The 23,132-nt window shown below is 50.1% G+C and overlaps 1 protein-coding gene across 3 annotated transcripts; it reads left to right on the top strand.

Annotated features, from left to right (window-relative positions):
* The first annotated feature begins 1,300 nt into the window (after window positions 1-1,300).
* Window positions 1,301-22,381, top strand: ECSCR (endothelial cell surface expressed chemotaxis and apoptosis regulator). 3 transcript variants are annotated; one of them, XR_010434442.1, is made up of 11 exons: window positions 1,303-1,447; window positions 12,398-12,439; window positions 12,967-13,017; window positions 14,639-14,761; window positions 15,242-15,295; window positions 17,071-17,139; window positions 17,690-17,776; window positions 18,519-18,614; window positions 19,207-19,243; window positions 21,139-21,315; window positions 21,779-21,907. XR_010434442.1 is itself a non-coding variant. In XM_064671436.1 (11 exons), exons 1-11 carry the CDS (start codon window positions 1,396-1,398, stop codon window positions 21,785-21,787), a joined length of 720 nt encoding a protein of 239 aa, XP_064527506.1. In that variant the 5' UTR covers window positions 1,305-1,395; the 3' UTR covers window positions 21,788-22,381. The 3 variants fall into 3 exon arrangements, 1 of the variants encoding a protein (XP_064527506.1); XM_064671436.1 differs by having other exon boundaries at window positions 1,305-1,447; window positions 21,139-21,238; window positions 21,779-22,381; XR_010434443.1 differs by lacking the exon at window positions 12,967-13,017 and having other exon boundaries at window positions 1,301-1,447.
* Window positions 22,382-23,132: the final 751 nt, after the last annotated feature.

Raw genomic sequence — 23,132 nt, 5'->3', positions numbered from 1 at the left:
GGAAGGACGGGGTGGGAAATGCCTTTTCCACCATCCAGCCGAGCATCCAGAAGAGATTTTACTGCATGTGAGAGCTTCTGGGAATTTGCACTCATTTCAGGATTCAGTAAAACCTTAATCTACAGCATAATCTCTGAGCGTCACATCTGTGCAAGGGACAGAGGAATGGGGGGAGCTGCTGGCAGGGGCTTTGTCCCAGCAAAGGCTGCTGGAGAGGCCATTGCCAGGAGGCTGGTGGTTTGCTTGGGGGGCTGGAGGGGTCTGAAGACCCCCAGAAACATGAGGAGCTGCTCAGTGCACGGGGGATCTCTCCTTCCAGGCCTGCCACCATCTCCCAGCTGTGGGAAGAAAGGACCTTGGCAGCAGCAGCAGTCACCCCTTGATGCACTCAGTGCTGTGAAGGAGCAGCTCTGTTGCCCTCAGATGAAGCTCTGTGGCTTTTGGGGGGCTGTGGGAGGGGGTTGGACCAGCCCCTAGAGCAGAAGACACAATCCTGTGGCTTGCATCCTGAACACCCACATGGACCCTCCAAGACAGGCAACCTTTCCCAGATGGGGACACTACAACCCTTCTCCTCCCCCAGACATCCATTTAAATCAAATTATTCCCTCTGGAGTTCAAACTATGGACAGGCAGGACCTGCATAGACCAGCATGTCACAAGGCTGGGGCCAAGAAACGGCCTGAACCCCTCAGGCTGGATGGGGGCCAGAACTGGCCCAATTTTCCAGTTCCTCCCCTTCTCAAGGAGCTGGGGAAGGGGTAAGTCAAAGCTGTGTGTCCTGCGGGAAGCGATGCTGCTGCTACCTGGAGAACTGATCCCAAAGGTGGCACATCCCGGTGCCAGACAGGCTGGAGCTGCACAGGGAGGCACAGGGTACAGGGCAGATCCAGCTGCTGAGTTACCCTGGCCCCACAAGGAGCAATTATTCCAAAATCCCTCATGGAGGTACTAAGAAATCCCTCCTCAGGTGGGGGGGAGCACCAGCTCCTCCTGCAGCTCTTATCCCACACAGCCCTCACAGCTGATGCGGGGTGGATTGGAGCTGGGGACACATCCTACCACAACCAAAGCATCTCCCCAAAAACCCAGGCACCATAAGGAAGCTCCTGAGGCCCAAAGCAGGGCTGTGACTCCGCTGTCCCCCACCAGAGGAGCCGAATCCCCCACCAAAGCCACGGCGAGGTTTCCTTTGCCGCCTGAGCCATGTCTCACATCCTCCCCGACCATAATGGGCTGAAAAACACAGTTCCCCTGTGGATTCAGCCCGTTTCCTTCTATTCTTTAACAGGAAGCTCTGTGAGAGTCAGCCCAGGCAGGCAAACCCTCGCCCTGCGCTCCTTCCCGGCATGGCCAGAGCCTCGGCGGGGCTCCGGAGCCGCAGCCGCCGCGGAGATGCTGCTCCCGTCCATCCCTCTGCTCCTCTGGCTCTTCCTGCTGCTCCCAGGTGAGCTGCTCCACACTCCAGGGAGCGGGAGGTGGTGCTGGATGGGGGGATCTGGGGAGCTGGGCTTCCCAGGGGGAACCAGCCAGAGCTTTGGAGCTGCCGTTGGAAAGCTCGGCCGCTCAATTCCGGGGTGGAAGGAGGCAGGTTGTTGGGAAAAATGCAGCCATGCCAGGTTTGCAGGGTTTGCTTGGTGCTGCTGGAAAATAAGAACTTGTTTCCTGGTTAACCAAAGGAGTGTTTGGGCTGAGGCATCTGTAGTAAGTGCCTTTTGTCAAATAAGAGTAAATGTGGAACATTTAAATGTATGGGACATTATTTTCCTCAAAAATATTTTTTCCTTGACTATTTTCCATTTTTCCTCTCATTGATATAAATACAAACCCCATGTGCAAGAACATGCTATAATAACTCTGCTCCTTCAGGGTAATTCTGCTCTGACTTCTCTTTCCCATGTGAGTCGAGGTGTGGGATGAAGGAGCTGGTTTCCTGCTCCAAAGGGTGACAGGTTGTTTTTTCCTGCATCATCAGACACCTCTTGCACTGCTGACAGCTGTAGTAGCTGAAAGCTGGAATACATTCAAAGGAATATGAAATAATGTGTCTCCAATTCAAAGGTTTTATCATTAAACCATAGAAGTTGCCCCGGGTTACAGCCACTGTGCTGGTGATAATGGGATTTTTTAAAAGGCAGAGAATCAGGGAATGGTTTGTGTTGGAGGGGGCCTTAAAGTTCTTCTCATTCCATAGAATATAGAAACCAATTCCAAGAAGTAAGAAAATGTCTCTCTTCATTAGAGGGCAACGCTGGCTTCAGCAGCAGGGGAATGTGTGCCTGGGATCAGCCTCAAGGGGCTTTGAGGCCCCTTGGCCATCCTGTGGCTTTCCCTAATGCCCACCTAGAATGCTCTTTTCCTCTTAAAACCATTTGGTAGGGTTTTTATGGGACAGGGAGGGCAGGAAAGTGTCAGGCCCCCTCTCTGGCTTGGCTGCCCCATGCCAACATCCAGCCCCTGCACGGAGCAGGACTCCCAGGAGCACTGCCCAAAGAGCCACCTTCCAGGAGGACCTGGCTGCTGCAGCATCAGGTGGACGGGATGTCACCCTCCATCCTTCAGTCCTGAGGGCATCACTTGGTCCTCTCAAAGCAGGCTGCCCAAAATCAGGGGGCAGAGACCGTCTCGTTGATGGTCAGGGCACTGCTGGTGCTCGCTGGGCATCGTCACCTCTCCAGCCTCCTCAAACCCACCCCCTGTCATGTGTCCTGCCTCCCTTTTCTATGCTGATCCAACACCTCTGAAATGGCTTTTTTTATTTAATCAGTGATTTTACAGCAAGTCCCTGAGGTGCTGCAGTACCTGGGGGGAAGCTTCAGCACAAGGCAGAGCAGCAGCTCAGCGAGAGGGGCAGTTGGGTCTGTGGTGCTGCTGGTTCCCCGGCACACAGGCACCTGGAAAAGGGAATTAGGGGCTCTGGAACAAGACAGAAGAGCTGAGAGGTCTCCCTGCACCTGGGGAGATGGAGGCCACCTTGAGGAGAGACACAGTTATCTTTGGCTGGACAGTGCCTTTCGCCACACAGGCCTTTCTTGCTTTTACTTTATGCAGGTTCAGTATTTTATTAATTTATCGTTTCCTAAATTAAGCTTCTAAGCTCTCATGGTTATTTCTAAAGGGAGGTTAAGATACTGTTATTTTGAAATAGCTGAAGTGGGAAGGATTGGAACATTTCCAACTTGTTTTTCCTCCCCCCAGAAACACTTAGCAGAATATTTGTCCAAACAAACCTCTTCCTATGGACCGTTTCCATTACAATGGGCAGGCAGTTTCCAGACAAAAGATTTCCACTGAAAAATTCCTCCTCAAAGCTGTTGAAAACCCAGCAGGATTTTCCCACTCTTGTTCCATCCACTGCTCTCCTTATCTGTGCCACAGCCTGTGGGTGGATAATGCCATGAGAAATGTGGTGTATCCAACCCAGACATGTATATTGGGATATATTTTTGATATGACCAAGAAGACGCGGTGCAGCTAAAGGACAGGCATCCAGATTCCAGATACATCCTTAAACCAGGCCATCCAGTGCATCCTAAAGCCAATTCCTTGGCCAAAGGAGGGGCCAGCCCAACCCTGTCGTGGTGGTGAACAAGGAAGAGAAAGCAGGAGGTGGTTCAGGGAAATGTTTGTTCACACAACAAACTGCTCCCTTCGAGTAACACGAACCTCCTCCGATGACTCTGCAAATCTCACCAGAGCAGCTTCCAGGAATTATGTCCCATTTACAATAAGTGAGTCAACAGCAGGTGTCCTTGGAGGAGATGGTGCTGGAAACCCAAAGCTCCTGCTGGAAAAGCCAAGCTGGGCAGGGGAGAGCTGTGGGTTGTGTAGCTGCTAAAGGCCTCAGCTGGGAGCTGTCATGGCTCCACTTCCAGAGGAGCCCCCTTGGAATGACCCAACCTCCCATCTGAGTCCAGAGGAGGCACCAAGAGGATCAGAGGAGCAGCTCTGCTGGGAGGAAAGGCTGGGAGAGTTGGGATTGTTCAGCCTGGAAGAGAGAAGCTTTGGGATGACCTGACTGTGGCCTTCCAGTACCCGAAGGAGCCAACAGGAAAGATGGAGAGAGACTATGGACAAGGGCCTGGAGTGACAGGACAAGGGGGAATGGCTGCACACTGCCAGAGGACAGAGTTAGATGGGATATTGGGAAGAAATTCTTCCCTGGGAGGGTGGGGAGGCCCTGGCACAGGTTGCCCAGAGAAGCTGTGGCTGCCCCTGGATCCCTGGAAGTGTCCAAGGCCAGGTTGGACAGGGCTTGGAGCAACCTGGGCTGGTGGAAGGTGTCCCTGCCCATGGCAGGGGTGGGACTGGATGATCTTTCAGGTCCCTTCCAACCCAACCATTCCATGATTTGGGCTTTGCTGCAGACTTATGTGGAGCTGTTTTGGCAGCAGGGGGGGTCCATGGAGGTGTGGAGTGTGTCCATTCACATCCCAGAGTAACCCAGGCAACCCCTTCTGGCACTGGGGACAGCCATCACTGCTCTGGACAGGAGAAGAGATGCAAGGTGGGTGTCCCCTACATTTCCCACCATTGTCAGGCACAACTGCAGGCTCATCACACTCCTGAGGGCAGCGCAGCTCAGAGAGAGCAGCTCCACACATACAATTCAATCCTCTTGTACATTAGCTGGAAGTGACTCTGGAGTTGCTAAAAATCTTGGAATCACACTGAAATTAGTGTGGTGAGAAATGTGGGAGAAACATGTCCCAGCTGACGATGCACTGCATGGAGACACAGGAACACTGGGGCTCGTGTCTGCCTCTTCTCACAGCCATGCAACACTCCCTGCCTTGTTTTCCCCAGGTATGAAATAGGGATAATAAAATTACCTGTTCCATAAATCAGAGAATTACAGGATGTTCTGAATGGGAAGGAACCTTACAGAACCACAGAATCCCAGAACAGTTTGGGTTGGAAGAGACCTGAAAGATCATCCAGTTCCACCCCCTGCCATGGGCAGGGACACCTTCCACCAGCCCAGGTTGCTCCAAGCCCCGTCCAACCTGGCCTTGGACACTTCCAGGGATCCAGGGGCAGCCACAGCTTCTCTGGGCAACCTGTGCCAGGGCCTATCCACCCTCATAGGGAAGGATTTCTTCCCAATATCCCATCTAACTGTCCTCTGGCAGTTTGAAGCCATTCCCCTCTGTCCTGTCCCTGCATTCCTTGTCCCCAGTCCCTCTCCAGCTCTCCTGGAGCCCCTTTAGGCCCTGGAAGGGGCTCTCAGATCTCCCCAGAGCCTTCTCTTCTCCAGGTGAACCCCCCCAGCTCTCTCAGCCTGGCTCCAGAGTAGAGGGGCTCCAGAGCATCTCCGTGGCCTCCTCTGGACTCACTCCAGCAGCTCCACGTCCTTCTTATGCTGTTCCCCAGAGCTGGAGGCAGCTCTGCAGCTGGGGTCTCACCTGAGCAGAGTAGAGGGGTAGAATCCCCCCCTCACCTGCTGCCCACTCCTCTTTGGATGCATAAAGTGCTTTGAAATCTGGGAGTAAAACCCAGGTGATCTCACCAGGTCATTCACCTAAAATCTGGGCTCACATGAAGGTTGTCAGGCCAAGATGCTTCACCTGCTCTGGAGCTGCTGCTCCTGTGAGACTCAGCACCTGGGGCAGCAGCTGCACGGTGCCTTCCCAGCCCTGAACAACTGCTTCCAGGCAGGGACATCCTTCTTCTGCTCCCCTGAAGCTCAAACCAGGACACTAAAGAAAAGCAGGGGGAAAGAACAGGAGTTACAGAAATCCCTTTGCAACCAGCCCCTTGCACACCTTATGTCCTGAACCAGTCCCAGGAGACCACACTCGTGCATGGTGGTTCTAAACGCCACACAGCAACACTGCAATAAACCTGGGGAGTCTTGGAATTCCTGGAAAGAACTATCAGTTTGGGAAGAAACTTGGAAAGTCTCCTCTGTAAAGTGCTTTGAGCTCTGCTAATGAATAATGTTATTTTTAAAAGCTGTAGGAAGGCACAAAGCACAGGCCAGGCTCCGGGTCCCAGCCAGCCAGGATAGGTGGTTCCCCCATTTTCCATTTGCAGTGGGCATGGAGTGATTTCCCCTCCAAAATCCCAGCCCCGGTGCCAAGCCCAAGGAGCAGCACAACCAGGAGAAGGGCAGCACTACAAACACCAGGAGCAGACACAGAGTTGTAAAACAAGCAGGTCACAGAGGAAACTGGAACCAGTGCACAGCTGGGAGGGTGGCAGTGCAGCAGCCCTGGGGAGCAGGTGTCTGTTCCCCAGACACCACAGAGCAGTGGGGGTGCAGCCAGGAGAAAAGCCATATTCCTTTTTGCTTCCAGGAGCAACCACCTTACATGATAAAACCAGCCCCTGGCACCTCGTTGATGAGGCAGATCCCGCTCCGTGCTCGTGGTTTCCCCACATTGTTTGTCTCCCGGGTTGTTTTCTACATCCAAGTGGTTTTTAATTGCCTTCCACTAAGATCTGGCTCTCCAGAGAGGACCATGGAATGTGATGCTTGGAGAGGATGCTCGGGCCTGGGCACAGCCCTTGAGGATGGGCGGAGGAAGGCAACATTTTAATTTTTTAATTTTAATTGCTGATGAAATCTGGGATTAATTCCTGCCTCTCTAAACTTTCCATAACACTTTGGCTGAGTCATTACAATTCAGAAGCACTTGGCAGTGAGTTGCCAAAACCCGGCGTGCCATTTGGGAATTGAGACACTTGGATGCCTCTGTGGATGTGGGACCTGATTTAGGCTGTCAGTTATCCGGCACTTTTCTTCTCTCTCCTCCACAATTTCCACCTCCTCTGTTCTGTTCTGAGACCCTCAAGGCAGAGACACCTTATTTAGGCACTTAATAAAACAGGACCTAGGCTTTTGGAGAGCTCTCTGCTTAGGTTTCCTAGCAGAGGATTTTTTTCCCACAGGAAAGTCCTAACAATTGGGTGTTGTTGCTTCTGCTACCGTTTGCACCCAGGAAACAGCTGCACCTGCATTAAACGGTCGCTGGTTTCTTTCTCATGGGTTTTTTGACAGAAGTGCCAATATACAAATTGAAAAGGCTATTTTTAGGTCGCTGGATTTCTTTTCTGTGAGTTTTTGTCCCTGCAGCCTGCAAGCACAGGGGGACACCGAGGGACAGCACTGCCCACGGGCTCTGCAGCTCCTGCTGCCACATCCCCCCAGAAGTGCCAGGGAAGGGAACAGTGCAGGGCTGCTCATCATCAGGGGCAGACCATCCCTCTCCATCAACAGTTCTGAGTGGACAGAACCAGTCCCTGCAACCCCACAGTTGTGCTAGAGCTCCTCCCTGGTGACTCCATCCCTCTGTGGGCACAGATTGGACAGCATGAGCCCTTCTCGACCCTGATCTAAACCGTGCTGAGGCCTCTCCAGCTGGCCCAGGTCTCTATAGGAGGCCCTGGCAAAGTCTGGGGTTTTTAAAGTCAGTCCATCTCTTTGGTCAGCACCTGGAGAAACCATGCTTTACATGTCTACAATTGCCTAAAAAAAATACCAAAGCAGAAATGCCTAAAATTGACCTTTCTTTTGGTTTTACATCATCCTCTTTTTGAGCTGAGGAGTGAGGTGAGCTGCTGGCTCTGGGAATATCTCAGGTGCCATGAGAGAAGGCTCCACGGAGAGACCCCTCTGCTCTCAGTCTAACACACATCTGACCTCACAGAACTACTGCAAATAACAGCAATCCAAAATTCACAGAATCACAGAATCATAGAATCATAGGTTTGGGTTAGAAGGGACTTGAAAGATCATCCAGTCCCACCCCCTTCCACCAGCCCAGGTTGCTCCAAGCCCCGTCCAACCTGGCCTTGGACACTTCCAGGGATCCAGGGGCAGCCACAGCTTCTCTGGGCAACCTGTGCCAGGGCCTGACCACCCTCACAGGGAAGGATTTCTTCCCAATATCCCATCTAACCCTGCCCTCTGGCAGTTTGAAGCCATTCTCCCTTGTCCTGTCACTCCAGGCCCTTGTCCATAGTCTCTCTCCACCTTTCTTGCAGGCTCCTTCAGGCACTAGAAGGCCACAATTAGGTCACTCCAAAGCTTCTCTTTTCCAGGCTGAACAATCCCAACTCTCCCAGCCTTTCCTCCCAGCAGAGCTGCTCCATCCCTCTGACCATCTTGGTGCCTCCTCTGGACTCTCTCCAGCAGCTCCATGTCCTCCCTGTGCTGTTCCCCAGGGCTGGAGGCAGCTCTGCAGGGGGGTCTCACCTGAGGGGCAGAGGGGCAGAATCCCCCCATCCCATGCTGGCCAAGCTGCTTTTCAAAATTCTCCTGGAAAAATGAACCAGGAGCACTGAGCTGGAGCTGAAATGCAGTGGCAGATCCAAGGTGCTGCTGTGCAGCTCTGGTGGGTGATTGGGAGTTTCCCAGGACAGCAGGAGCAGAAATCCATGTTTCCCATCATAAATCCCTCAATCAGCTCCCCGTCTCCACCTAGAACTGTGAATCACTGGCACCCAAACACACAAGGAATCTCTTGGCGCTCATTGAATGGCTTTGATGTTTATTGCAATTCCAGCTGCGTCCTGGTTATTACTGGGAGCTGTTTATATATCCAGGGCTCTCTGTGGAGGGAGCAGGGCCATGCTGGCAGCAGCACTTGCAGGGAATGTTTTCCAACAGCAGAGTCCCCCGGGATGTCTGTGTGGAGCCGCGACACGTGGCGCTGTTTGTCTGTGCCCGTCCTGCTGCCCAGCCCCACAATGGGACTTGGGTCCCTTCCTGCTCTGCACACATCCATCCCACTCCAAAGTAATCCAACCAGGATGCTGAGCACCCTCCCCTAAAGAAAACACCCCATTTAACAGGAGTTTTGATTATTTGAGTTGGCAGGGAAGCCATAACATGTAGCAGTGGCCAGAAGTCAGAGCCAGAGCTGCTCTGCTTGGAAATGATGTGTGGATGTGTTTAGAGAAGCCAAGGCAGTTTATTCTTGAGCAAAATACCAGAAGGGGATCTCCATCCCTTCACAGCAAGGCTGGGCACTTCTCTGCAGCAAAGCTCAAACATGCAGACCAGGAGGAGCACCCCTAGTGAACTCCAGGACCAGAGCACTGGGAAAAAAGTGCTTATTTACAACAAACCCAAGGTTTAGGTCTGCAAACTTCTCCAGTTCTCCAGTGTGTCCCTCAGCAGCAGGCTGAGCTGTGGTGGAAGAAAGCATTGAATATAATCCTCTACCTCCTGCCCCAGCACCAGGGATGTGCCAGGGATGTTGGACCTGTCCCATGGCAGCACAAGACAATGTCACCTCCCTTGCCCTCAGCTTCCTCCCATCCCTAGAGGCTCTGTTTAAGCTTTCAGAATTCTCCTCACCTGCGCCAGAAATGGTGGAATAAACAGCCAGATCATCACCTTTATTCCCCTCTTCCTTTGGCAAAGACTAAGTGCAGACAACAGCTCTTTCTTCAGCGATGCTTTCATGTGCCACATACATGAAAAAGCACCTGTGATCATTTCAGTTATCACAAGCAGCTCCTTCTCCCCACAGGAAAACAAGACAATGGCTCCTGCAAGGGAATTTTGGAGAAAGAGGAGCTGTTTGAGTCTGGCAGTGGCTGAAGGATATTGGCCCCCCACGATGATCTCAGCACGTTTATTTTTGTGCTAAATGTGTGGAGTATCTTAAGGCATTTGCAAATCAATGTCCAGAATCACAGACTTGTTTAGGTTGGAAAAGCCCTCTAGGATCCTCAAGTCCAACCATTCCCCCAGCACTGCCAATTCCACCATATCCCCAATGTGACACATCTACCTTCCTCAAAAGAGGTATCTCTAACTCTTTAAGAAGGGCAAATGTGTGCCTAAAACATCCTTTTTCTCCATTATATTAGTGGATTTAGTATCTGTCCATAACCCTGTCTGTTACTAGTGTGATGCTCATTTAACCTGCTCTTCAAAACCCCTAGAGAAGGCTATCCCACAAATTATCCAACACAATTCACTCCTAGAAACTCACTGCCCTTATGTGAAGGCAGTTTCCTATTACCCAGCCTTCCTTTTCTTTACTTCCTTTTCTGGTCCTGTTCCCAATGGATTTAGAAAACCAATCAGTCCTTTCCTCTCTGTGAAATCAAAGATCTGATCATGTCTCCCCTTTCCTGGACTGACAAGGACAGTTTTGCCAGCCTGCTGCCCAGTAAGCTGGAAGACAAAAACACAGAAAAGATCTGAAAAGTCACGTCTGATTTTCACAGCCAAACCCCGTCTGGAAATAAAACACATTTTATTATGTAGTCACCATAGTTTACACACTGTTTTACTTCCTGTTTGGTTGAGATCATTGTCATAAAGCCTCAGACACAAAAACAATTATGGCTCCAAAGTAGTTACATGAGGAAAATGGGATCAATCAGGAGCTCACTGCACCCAGAGGGTCCTGAGGGGTGAGCTCTGAGCTCCTGGGAACCCCACACTGGGTGTGAGGGTCTCACTTCAGACACACAGCACTGCCAGGACACTCAGACAGGCTCTGCTGGACACCAACAGCATAAGGACCAACCACAAAATTCACCTCCATCACCTCTACAGCTCCGGTATCAAATCATGGGATCCCAGAATGGTTTGGGTTGGAAGGGACCTGAAAGATCATCCAGTTCCACCCCTGCCATGGGCAAGGACACCTTCCACTGGCCCAGGTTGCTCCAAGCCCTGTCCAACCTGGCCCTGGACACTTCCAGGGATCCAGGGGCAGCCACAGCTTCTCTGGGCAACCTGTGCCAGGGCCTCCCCACCCTCACAGGGTGGAATTTCTTCCCAATATCCAATCTAAACCTATTCTCTTTCAGTTTGAAGCCATTATGGGGTGTTGTAGGCAGTGGCTTCTCCAGCCACAGCTGGAGAAAGGTAGAGATCTGAGGTCAGAGCAACAGCATGTCAGGAGTTCCTGGTCCCCTCTTTGGTGACAAATAGGGTCTGGAGATGCTCTCTGTCCCAGGTGGCTCCTGAGTGATGTGCAGAAGCAGGTGAGATACATCTCACCCCCAGGAAGGACAGGTCCTGGCTGAAAACAGGCACATGAGCACTGCTCTGCCATGGCTGGTGCTGCCTTGCTCCCCATGTCACCCCCTGCAAGGGCACTGCTCCTCACAGACCCTGTGGCAGTGCAGCCACGTGGCATCAGGAGGGGACAGTGTGCTGGAAGGATTCAGCCTTCCCTGCTGTCCCTTTCTGTCCAAAACCTTTAACTCCCCTGGTGAGATGGATCACCGATGGGATCAGACTCAGCTGCTTTCTGTACCTGTATTGTCATTTCTTTCATTAATCTTAACCACAGAGAGCACCAGGGTCACCAGCAATAACCATTTTAAAATCCCAATTAGCTTCTGCCTTTCAACAGTAGACTCAAAGTCACCTTCCCAAAGTTAAACCACAGAATCACAGAACATTCTGAGTTGGAAGGGACCCACGAGGATCAGTTGGGTTTGATTTGAGCATTTAAAGTGCATTTTACATTTTCCAGGACTTGTCCCCAAGTGTGAAAACTGGACATATCTTTTTCCCATTTTCAAGGGCAGCATTTGTAATTGGCATCTCATCTCACCATTGGGGGTTGGACTAGTTCACCTTTAAAGGTTCCTTCCAACCCAAATTGTTCTATGTTTCTATGGTCACAGGAGCTGGGGCTTAAAGAAAAATACCCGGGATGCTGAGAGCAGGCAACATGGGGCACTGGGGCAGGGATGCCTTGTCATGAACCCAAAAGAAAACCAACCAAACAAAAAACCCCAAACAAAACCACCTTTCAGTTGAGAAACTGAGGACTCAAGAGCAACACCTACAACCTTGCATGGACCTGCAAGACTACCCAATCCTTCAGGGAAGGCAGCACCAAGTCAGTCCCCAGGGCTGCAACCCCCTCCAGACATAGCCAAGGCTTCATCCAGCATCCAAAGGTACAAATATATGGGACAGAAGGACCAGAGGTAGGAGACAAGAAGGTGAACAGCCCCACTGGCTACTGGAAGCCTTTACAAACCTTGTCCATCCATGCCTTAAGGTCTTAAGGGAATAAAGCCTTTAAACATGTACTCCAGAGTACAAGTCACATACCCTTCTCTGCCAAGACTGAGCTGGAGGCAAACAAGGCAGGGAATGACCCCATGGATTTCTGTGGCCTTCCATGTTTCCCCTGTAACAGAGGCAGATGGCTCCCCAAAGGGTTCAGCTCCAGCTGGGGAGGAGGACACTCATCCTGGCTGGATAAACTCCAGTACTAATTTACTCAGAACCTGCACTCAGTGTTTGCTGCTTCTTCCTCACAAATGCTTTTGGGAGAACTACCTATTCCAAAGTCATTCCCACAGAAGATCAGGAAAAGCCAAACCACAAAAGGAACAAGAACACCAGTGCAGTAGTGACAGTCACACATTAGCACCACTAACACTCTTTACTCTTTCATTTCAGGTTCCACAGCCTCCACAAACTCCTCCATCGATGCTGTAACAGGTACCTGCCAGGTTGGGATGTGCTTTATGTGTCTGCTTGGATGTGGATGCACATGGAAACATGGGGATGCAAATGGAGAGCCCACAAATGGGGACCTGATTCCAAACTGCTGAGGCACCTTCTCCCAGGATCCTGCTCTGTGCACATCCACCACCACTCACCTCCAGATCTCCAGGGACATGGGGGCCACTGTGCCCCAGAGGGTGACCAGGTTTGGCCCCCTGTTTGTCTGGAAGAGAGCAAGGCTGTGTTCCAGAAAGCCTGGAGAAAGAGGGATCCTGCCTTGTCTTTGCTCCCTGTTTCCCTCAGCTGTTTCCCAGCACGTTATCCTCTAGGGATCCATGGATCCTCAGCCATGGTCCCTTTCCCTGCTGGTCCCTACAGCCACACCAGTGACAAACCCTCTCCACGGCATCTCTTGCCTCCCTCACCCTTTCAGCTCTTGTGGCCCCACCCTCCCTGTGGGATCACCAACATGGAGCACGTGTAGGACACGTCACCTCCATGTCCCTCTGCTTGTGTTACAGGTCCACCCCAGCCAACAACACACAGCCCTGAAGTGAAGAACCACACCTCAGGTAACACCCAGCTGGAGACCCAGGGAATGGCTGGAGCTGTGTCAGGGCAGGCTCAGGTTGGATCTCAGCAAAAGGTTCTTCCCCCAGAGGCTGGTTGGGCACTGCCCAGGCTCCCCAGGGCAGTGGGCACAGCCCCAAGGCTGCCAGAGCTCCAGGAGGGTTTGGATGATCCTCTGAGGCACAGGGGGTGACTCTTGGGGATGGGCCTGTGCAGGACCAGGGGTTGGACTGGATGATCCTTGTGGGTCCCTTCCAACTCAGCATATTCTGTGATTCTGTGAGCAGAGCAGCTCAGGGCATCCCAGTCTGTAACTGGTCTGACCCTCAGTCCAGCTGGGCCATCCAGCAGGAAATGGGGCTGTGCAGTGGCAGGTTAGATGAGGACAGTGGTGGGGAACAAGGAAGTTTTATGGTGTAAGGGCTTCTGATCCAGCCAACTCACCCCAGAGGGATCAAGGCACAGGTGTGAGCAACAACAGGGGAAAAAATAATTAAATTGAATAGGGAGGATGAGATGGTTGTAGAGTAGAATCATAGAATGGTTTGGGTTGGAAAGGACCTTAAAGCTCATCTCGTTCCACTCCATCCCATGGGCAGGGACACCTTCCACCGGACCAGGTTGCTCCAAGACCCATCCAACCTGGCTGATCTTTAAGATCCCTTCCAACCCACCTTTCTGTGTTGCTGTGCCATGTACACAAAACCAATTACACGAGAAATTATCTCTGCAACTCCAGATCCACATCTGTTAGTCCACTTGGATCTTTGGAGATAGATCTGTTCCTAATATGTTTGGGGAAAAAAAAAAAATCCAAGTTACTCTTCCAAAAGGACCCCAAAAATACCCAAGGAAAAATATCTAAAAATATCTGATTATGCTTCCAAGCCTTACAGGAAAAAAAAAAAAAAGAAACTTAGAAGAAGCTTAATCCTAAATTCTAATATTTTGATGAAGCATTTGGATAAAAGGACAAAAAAAAACCACACTAACCTTAAAACCATTTTCACCCTTTTCTCATTTTATCGAAAAGCCAAGAGAAGTCTAGACAAGGAACTTGCCTATGAATTCCCAGCTGGTGATCCTTGCAGAGGGATTGTTGAAAGCTTTTTCCCCCACATCTTGCTCTGGACCATGCTCTTGCTGTGCAGCTGGGAGTAGCAGGTTGGGGCAGATGATGGAGCCTCCAGACCACTTCAAGAGCTGAATTATTTATTCTTGGAAATTCTGAGTGCAATGAAACGTAAAAGTTGGCATTTCAGATAACACGCAAATGACCACGTGGGTGCCAGGCAGCTCCAGGCAGTTCAAGTGTCCAGTGACAAAAATGCCTTCATTTCTCAAAGCTGGGAAAAAAGCAGTGGCAAAAACCCGACTTCCTCCATGTGTTTGCAGAGCTCTGCCAGCTCAGCACCTCCTCAAAAAAAAAAAGCAGAAGTTAATCCCAAAGTACAAGAGCTCCTTGACTCTCAGCAGCATGGAGGCTGTTTCCATGCCTGTGCTTTCCCTAGCAGATTATTCCTAACTCTCCAGGGCTCTTGAGGGTTCTTTGTAATAACTGTGCCCTCCTCCAAGCTGTTTCTGAGCAGGGCTCTTTGAGGTAACACTTCACTTCCCCTGCAGAGCCTGCGGTAAAACCAACACCACCCACCAGCCCCAGTCCCACCTCTGCGGGTCAAACTACTACAGCCACACCCTCCACCACCACCACCACTCCAACAACACTGCCAGCCTCGACTGGGCAAGGTAAGGATGGAAAACTCAACCTTTTGCTCATGCAGGACCTGTTTGTGCCTCCCTCCTTATCCAAGAAAGACTGGGGACATCAGAAACACTGGGCTAAGTCCACACCATGCTGATTATTCAATAATTCAGCCAATACTGAATTTCTTTGAGTCTTTGCTGAAAGAGCAGCTCAGTTCAGCTCCCTAAAAGCCCATGGCTGGACACAGCCAGGACAAGGCTGTATCAGAAAAGCCAGGTCATGCTTTATCAAACAAAGCTTCCCAGAGGAACTCCAGCCTCCCCAGACCTGTCCCAGCTCACCTCTCAGGTACACTCTGAACTGGCAGCATCCCTTGCTAGGTGGGCACCTTGATGTTTGTTTGGAGGAAAAGTTCCATGCAAGCAAAGGTTTTTACCCCCTGGACACCCAACAGCTCCCCATAGCAGAATTAGTAGCAGCTTCAAGAGTTAATTCTCCTTCTCCGTGTTTTCTTTATCTAGATGATGAGTCCAGTGGAAACAGAAGCCCAGCAGCTACTTCTCCAACACCTCAAGGTACTTTGTCCTTCTGTAGAGTAACAATAACTTAGATAATGTCATGGCAATCAGCTTGCTTGGCTCTCATGGCACAGGTTATCTGAGCACTAGTCTTTTGGGGTTGAGCCACCACTTGCACCCAAAATCACATCTGGTATCCTTACAAGCAGTGATAAAACACAGGATCAAATGGTCTGCTGGGATGAACTTGAGCAGTCAAACGATGGATCTACGTGCAGGAAAAGGGAGCCCTTTTAACATCCTTTTAAATAAATATAACTTTGCTTTTGACAGTTTAACACAACCTGTAAGCACAAATTAAAGAATTTAGTAAAAGTTTTCTCAGGAATAAGGGCAGAATCCCAGAGGTTGGGAAGACTGGAATCTGACAACTGAGCTGATTTCCCATTAATGGTTCAGCCTCAAAAATCTGCAATGGTCAAGACAGAAACTGCTCTGCCTCTCCAAGTGCCTCTCAGATCTCTAACACAAGCAAGATTAGAAACCCATGGTCAGCTGTGCCCACCCGATGTCTGTGCCTAAGGCAGGAGCCCTTTGCCTCAGAGCAGCTTGTTCCTCATCACAGCCCTGATTTATCTCTGAGAAGCTCCATACACCTTTGCTGTATGGCTGCTGATGCTTCCAAAAGCCAGATCTCCTGTTGTGTGAGACCCAGCATCTCCCAGGGATGGGGTGTCTGTGCCAGGCTCAGCAAACCACAACTTCTGCCCATGGCTAGAAGAGCTATTTCAGAATAAACAAAGACTGTGATGAGCTGTGAAAAAACTGTACAGCAGGAGTCCCTGTTTCTCCAGACTGTTCTGCTCCACATGGCTTCTGATCCAGTTAGATTTGTTATTTCACGCCTTTTCCCCTTTTTCTTCTGGCTTTTGGCAAAATCAGATTCCAAAACAGTGATGTTTTGTGCGGGACAGGAACCCCAGGGCAGTGCCAGGAGCTGTGCACACCCCTCCAGGCACCACACACTTTTGGCCAGTGCTGCTGCTGGGAAGGTGGGGATGGGAAAGGAGGGAAGAAGATCCTACTTGACCTGCAGGACGTGCAGCTGTTCCTTGAGGTCGATGCAGACACTCAGGCCATTCAACACCCAGCCTGGAGGCAGCAAAGGATGTTTTTTCTCTGTACAAGTGAAACACAAGGACTGCTTTAAATTTCCTTGTACAGGCACTGGAGCAGCTGTCACAAACCAAACAGCTTCCTAGAAGCCAGTTTCTCCCACTCAGAACTGGAGTCCTTGCTCAGACAAACCGCTGTGCTGCCACAGCTAGACTGCATGTGGGATACACGTTAGCCCAGCTCAAATGAGCTTAACTGCTTCTAGATAACCCAGGACAGCACACCCACCCACTTCAAATCCAAAGACAAGCCAAACAGTCAATCCACACCCACACTCTGCAAAACTTCTTCCTCTAAGTGGATATTTTTCTTTTAAGTCTCAATGTTTATGAGCTATAGAAAATCTATAATCTTCCCAGTTCACTCTTCCAGCCTCCCATTGGTGTTTCTGCCAAAAACCTGCACCTGGGATTGCAGAACCTGCAGAGTTTATACAAGGGCACTTGAATTTTGGTTCCCTGGATTTCTATTTGGACATGGGCAACAGTACAAAGTATGTTTGGTGGGAAGCTTTTAGCCTGAGCATGAATTCCACGTTTGTCCAGGTATCACCAGCATTGCTGTGACTCCATTCTCCTCTCCAGGTGCCCATTGATTCCTTTGGTTATTAGATGACACTCAAGGACAAGACTCACATTCTGTGTTTCTCTCTGCAGGTCAAGAGCCCACGAGAAGGGAGAGAACCACGACACCAGTGCCTCAAGGCGTTCCCTCCTCCCAGAGAGGTGATCCCTGCTATGGATTTTACAGCCCTTTACTCAGCCAACAGCAAGGCCATCACACCTCTGTCTTCACGGCAGCAGGAGAACAGCCCACGAGTCCCTGAGGGCTGCTGGCCATCCCATCTTGCCCTTGAAATGCCTGTAAAGCTCTGCAGAAGCAGCATTTGGGGGCAGCCTGGGAACAGCAGGTGTGGGTCTCAGCAGGAAGGGTGCCATTATGGGAAAAGGCTGGAAAAGGAGGTAGAAAAGACAAACTCCACCCTCAATCACACTGCCAGGGCAGATCTTCACCTGCCACGCTCAGCTTCCTCCCTGGGGTCCCAGCAGGGCCCTGTGGGTGTTCTCAGCTTGTCCATAAAAGGTGCTTCACCAAGGCAATGGTTTCACACAATCTTGGTCACTTTGCTGTTAACATTGATGGGCCTGGCCAGGATCCAACCTCAGTCTGTTCAATAAAGTACAGGTGTGAATTAATCCTCTAGCATTGCTGGGAACGCTCTTCCCAACCTTGGAAGGAGGACTTTGATGTAAAGTGCCTCTTTCCCCTCTGTAGGCCCCTCAGAGCCTGTCACCCCCACGCTGAACTCCTCTGAGCCCACCCCGACAGACGATGGGTCACCACTGACAGTGGCAGCTTTTGGTAAGTTCTTGTGCAGCCTGGGGAGAGCAGGGGGGGCTGTTTTGCCAGGACACATTGTTTTGGACACTCAGCTTCATGAGGCCCTGGCACAGGTTGCCCAGAGAAGCTGTGGCTGCCCCTGGATCCCTGGAAGTGTCCAAGGCCAGGTTGGACGGGGCTTGGAGCAACCTGGGACAGGTTGTGATAGGGGGTGGGACTGGATGAGCTTCAAGGTCCCTTCCAACCCAAACCATTCCATGATTCTAAGTCCTGGACCAGTCTTAGCAGGACAAGATTCCCATGCAAAGAATAGTTTGATTTACTGAGGGCTGGTGTCAGAATCCAATCTGCACTTGGCCAGAGCTTTATGAGACACATGACATCACCCACAGCCTTTAGCTTGTCTCTCCCTGGTGCTTTGCTTTTGATCTCACTTTACACACCTTTAGGATAAGATTTCCCAACTGCAGTAGGAACATACTGACTCCTGTCAATCCCCACTGTAATCAGCTGACTTCTGCCCTCCTGGCACTGCCTTATCAATTAAGTATTCATCAATTAAGTATTCATCAGCTGCCCTTTGAAGTCAAAACACAAGAAGATAGTCATTCACTCTAGTGACTATTCACTTCTCTGCCATGCTCACGTTAATGAAAATATTGATTTCCTACCCAAGTTTTGATGACAGTCAAAGTCTCTCTGCTACCCCAGGATCCAGGATGTTGTTCTGTCAGTCTCAGACAGTTCTTTGCTCCATCTCCAGGTGTCATCAGCTTCATTGTTATCCTGGTAGTGGTGGTGATCATCCTGGTCAGCGTGGTCAGCCTGAGGTTCAAGTGTAACCGCTCCAAGGAGGAAGGTATTTGCCCAAGGGGATCTGTCTTTCCCTAATCCACAGGTCACCAGTTTCCATGTTGGATGTGGCAATTCCTAAAAGATGCATTTGAAAAGGTTTTGAAGCCAAACTGGAACACAGATGCAGCAGTCAGGAATGCACTGTGACCTCCCCTCTAGAGCCCCAGCCCAGCCCCATCTGCACAAGGACAAGTCTCAAGTTTGCTGCAGCTCAGTGGGCAGATTCACAGACGAGGCAGCTCTTCCAGCAAAAGTCATGGAGTTTGACACTCCTTTTCCCTAGGAATCCCACTTTCCACTAAGCAGTGCCCAGCAGAGGGCAAGGCTGCTCTACAATAAGACAGATACCTTCCTGAAGTCCAAAGGACACTGGTGACTGAACAGGCAGCAAGGCCATCAGGTCCTGCCTGTATGTCCCATTCATTGAAAGATTTTCCCTAATCAGCTCTCAGGTTTGCCCCATGGTGTCTCTTATCTCATTCAGATTTTCTTTATATCCCTGTACAATGTAATTCAGAATAGAGCTGACTTATTCTGTGGCTTAGCTATGATGTTTCTCACCTGTATGTCACCAACTCCAGTTTTTCTCCCTCCAGACAAACAGAAACCAGGAAGCTCCATGGTATCAGAGAGGTAAGGCTGCTCATGCTGTCTATGTCCAATTCAAAGTGCCTATTTTATTCCAGAGCTAAAGAATCTGCTTTGATTATATCAGGTGGAATAAAGCATCTCAAAACATCTTTGAGACATCTCTGAGAGCTGATAGAGACAAAGGTAGATGGTCAATATTTTGGGGCCTCTTTTCAAAGCTGCCCTGAGATCTGCAAAGACTCATCACCTTCCCAAAGCAGTGTGCTTGTCTTTCTTTGCCTAGATACAGACTTGAGGTCTAAACTTGAGTCTCTGAATCTCAAAGCAGTCTCAGGTATCTTCCAAGATGCTTATTATTACTGTTAACCCAGAGAGAGTAGGATAAGGGGGCCCCAGTTTAGAGACCTTTGAAAGAGAAGCATCAAGTGGAGAATGGTCTGTCAGAACCCCATGGTCCATCACTGCTACCCCAGAAGAGAGGCTGAAGGTGGGAAAACAGCAGGAAACAAGAGCTGGACGGGACCACAACATGTTGCTCCCACTTCTCCATCTGATAGTTTCCTACCAAAGTAATAAACCCTGATTTGGAAAGGGGCAAGGGACACAAAGCAAAGTATTTAGGTGGCAAATTTGCATCACCAGCAGTGGTTCCTAAATATCCTTAATGATCGTGATCCAAGTGATCTGAAGCAGAACATGCCAGAGCAACGGACAGAGCCCTGGGGCACCTAATCCCCAAAGTCATCCAGTCTCCACTGGCACTAAATGTGTATCCCATTCCTCAGGGTAGGAAGAAAGGGGAATTCCACCTTCCTAAGGCTTGTAACTGACTCTTAAGAGAGACACTGACAATACATGAGCAGCAGCATCAGATGGAACAATATCCAGGGCTCCCTCTGTGTGACAAATGACCTTAAGGGCCTCGTATGAGAAGTAAATAATCTGGTTTTATTACAAGCAGATGAACTGAGTGGAAAGGTGAAAGGGGGGAGGGGCTTTTATTAACTGAAGAGGAGTTCCTTTTTCTTTTTTAATTAAAAAAGGCGTGGCACGGGGTAGTAAGATGAATGGTTCTGTCTGAACCTGACACCAGGGAACTTTTGCTGCCGGGAATAGGGAAAAACACAAAAAGTAAAGATGTAACTAAACAAAGACCTTCTCTGCCATGCAGTAGCCTATTGTGTCCAGGAGGTAAGTGACAAGAAGGGTAACACCCCCTCCCTGGTCAGAGAAATAACCTTTTAAGGTAAAAACAGCGTTTAATGAACATGTAACAGCTTATGTAACCAAAAGAACTACAAAAGGTGTGGTTTTCAAACTGGTCCTGTGCTTCCAGACCCGAGTGGCTTTGGGACACAGCTTGCTGAAATGAAACCTTCCGTTACCTTCCTTTGTCTCGCGGGTTTTTGCCGTCTTTCCAAATTCGAAACAGGGATTTTTCCCACACTAGGACAGGGCTCCCAGTAATGCTCTCTTCTGTTCCAGTTCTGGTGAGGGCTGCAGGGCTGGCAGGAAATCCATTCACTGGGAACCAAAACCAAACTGCTCCCCGACTCTACCTACAAGTAGTGACGCAGGGGACAGTGGTGCTTTCTGTAGGGCACACACAGCTTGTTTGCCCAGAGATCTGGGAGTGTGGCACCAAGGATGAGCCTGAATCAGGACAGCAGCTCAACGGGCAATGGAAACCAATCCTGGTCCTGTGTACCAGGCTCAGCCTTGCCTGTTTGCCTCCAGCTGTGTGCAAACAAACTTTGTCCTTGGAGGTGTCCAAGGAGCGACTGGACATGGCACTCGGTGCTCTGGGCTGGCTGACAAGGTGGGGATCGGGCACAGGTTGGACTCAATGATCTTGGAGGGTTTTCCCAACCTAAATGATTCTGTGATTTCCTCTCTCGTTCCCCAGAGCAGTTAATACCACCTTCTCTCCCTGACAGCTGCTCAGCAGACACGAGCCAGAAGGACAACAGCATCACTCTGATCTCCATGAAGAACATCAACATGAACAACAGCATGAGTTACCCACCATCAGAAAAGGTGTCCCTTTTCAGCCTTGCTTTTTAGGGCGTTAGCTGGGGATCATTTCTGTGGCTGGATAAGAGCATGCCTTTGAGGTATTTCTTTGCTCTCTTATTCCTTCAGAAATATAACAATAAAACAGCTGCCATCAAACTCCTTAAGGTTCAAACTGGTTCCAGTGAGCCCGGTGAAAAGTTTGGGTGCCCATCTCAGGTTTACCTGAGCTGCCTGAACTCGAGGTGTCAAATATACCTCCTGTATACAGGTGACATGGCCTAGGGCCAGCCAACAAAGCTGGAGTGGCTTGTCATTAAATGAAGAGGTCAGCAGCCTTTGAGAAATCAAGGTCTCACCCTCCAGCCCAAGTTCACCCACTTCAGCTCCACAGGTGGTTGAAGCACATTCCCTTCAGTGCCCTCACATCCATCCCACATGAGGATTTCACATCATTTTCACTTGTTTTAAAGCTGGGATTGAGTTTGGGAGAACACAATGCTTTGAACTCCCTCTGCCAGCCCAAACAGGCTGCTGATGCACCATGTCTTGTTCTTTTGCCAGGTGCTATGAAGAGCCCAGAGAATGAAGCTGAGACATCACAACCAGCAGTGACTTTCTAGGTTCTTTTTCTTTTTTTTTTCCTTTGTGGAAAGAGCGAGGGTGGATTTTATATATAAATTATTATGTCCTTTCTGATCAATACATATAGTGTCCTACATAGCTTCCCCACCTGGGGCCTAAGGGCTTTCTCCAGTTACAGCCTGCCATGCTCAGTGGTTGATATCTAACTCTATTTTTGAGATGCCTTCAAACACTCAGAATAAATCCAGCAGCAAGAAGCACCAAGGCACCACCTACTTCACTAATGGCCTTTACAGTCTGTGCCAGGCAGTCACGGGCTCGTTAATCAGCGTAGCCCCACGTCAAGTCAAAGCTGCGTGTTAGGAAAGCCTGATCTGAAGACCTGAGGAGACTTAAATGGCCAAGTTCTAGGTCAAATCCCAGTATGATACTCCAAGCCCCTTATCCCTGGTGCCCTCATTGTCCCCACAGTGGTGGGGATGATCACACCCACCTGCCTCACAGGGTTGTTGTGAGGCTACATTAGTCCATGTCTGTACAGCATTTGGAGAGCCGTGAATTAAAGGTGCTGCTGAAATACAATTTGCTGTCTTAAAGACTTTATTATTAATACCTGAACTTCGGGCAGGCAGATCACTGCCTTCCTACGTGCTTAAACACTCATCTGAAGTGTGAGGAATGAAGTCTCTGCATAAACAGGGGTTTAGCTGAGTGTAAAACCCAGTGGCCATATGCAAAATGCTGAGCTACTTGAGCTCCTGGAGTCTGGCAGCACGAGTGTGCTTGGGAGAGCTTCCATCGTCTCCACCACTGCTTTCCCAGAGCTTCCTGATAGACCAGGAGAGCAGCATCCTCATTCAGCCAGAACCCCCAGCTCAGCACAGCCCCAGGAACCACTAGTGCACCCCCAAGGCTGCAGGGGTAAATACCCTTTTTCTGGAAGATTTCACTTTGAGGACATTAGAGCTTAATTAGATGTTTCGCTTAAGGAGACTTTCTGCCTAAGAAGAAACCCCTTTTTTCAAAGATAGTTGGATGTTTCTTTTCCTTCTGCATTCCAGAGAAAGCTACAGTCTTTCTCTCTGGTCTGAGGAGAAATAAACCCTCACAGTGTTACAGGCCTTTGCTTTGGGGAGGGCCTGGGGGAGGACAGAGAAGATAAGAGGCCTGGAAGGGAACAGGAGGCTTTCTCAGGCCCAGCACTTTTGCAGCTGCTGCAGGTTCTCTTTGGGAGTTTTTAGCATTCTCGACTTCAGAATAAACCTTTTGGATTCTTTCCACTGCCTTGGCATTTTTGGGAGTACCTGCATGTGTCTTACCACACAAAGGCACC

This window comes from Pseudopipra pipra, chromosome 15 (genome assembly GCF_036250125.1).
Source record: "Pseudopipra pipra isolate bDixPip1 chromosome 15, bDixPip1.hap1, whole genome shotgun sequence".
Classification (NCBI taxonomy): domain Eukaryota; kingdom Metazoa; phylum Chordata; class Aves; order Passeriformes; family Pipridae; genus Pseudopipra; species Pseudopipra pipra.
The sequence above is the reverse complement of the archived record's forward strand: the minus strand, read 5'-3'. Positions and strand labels throughout refer to the sequence as shown.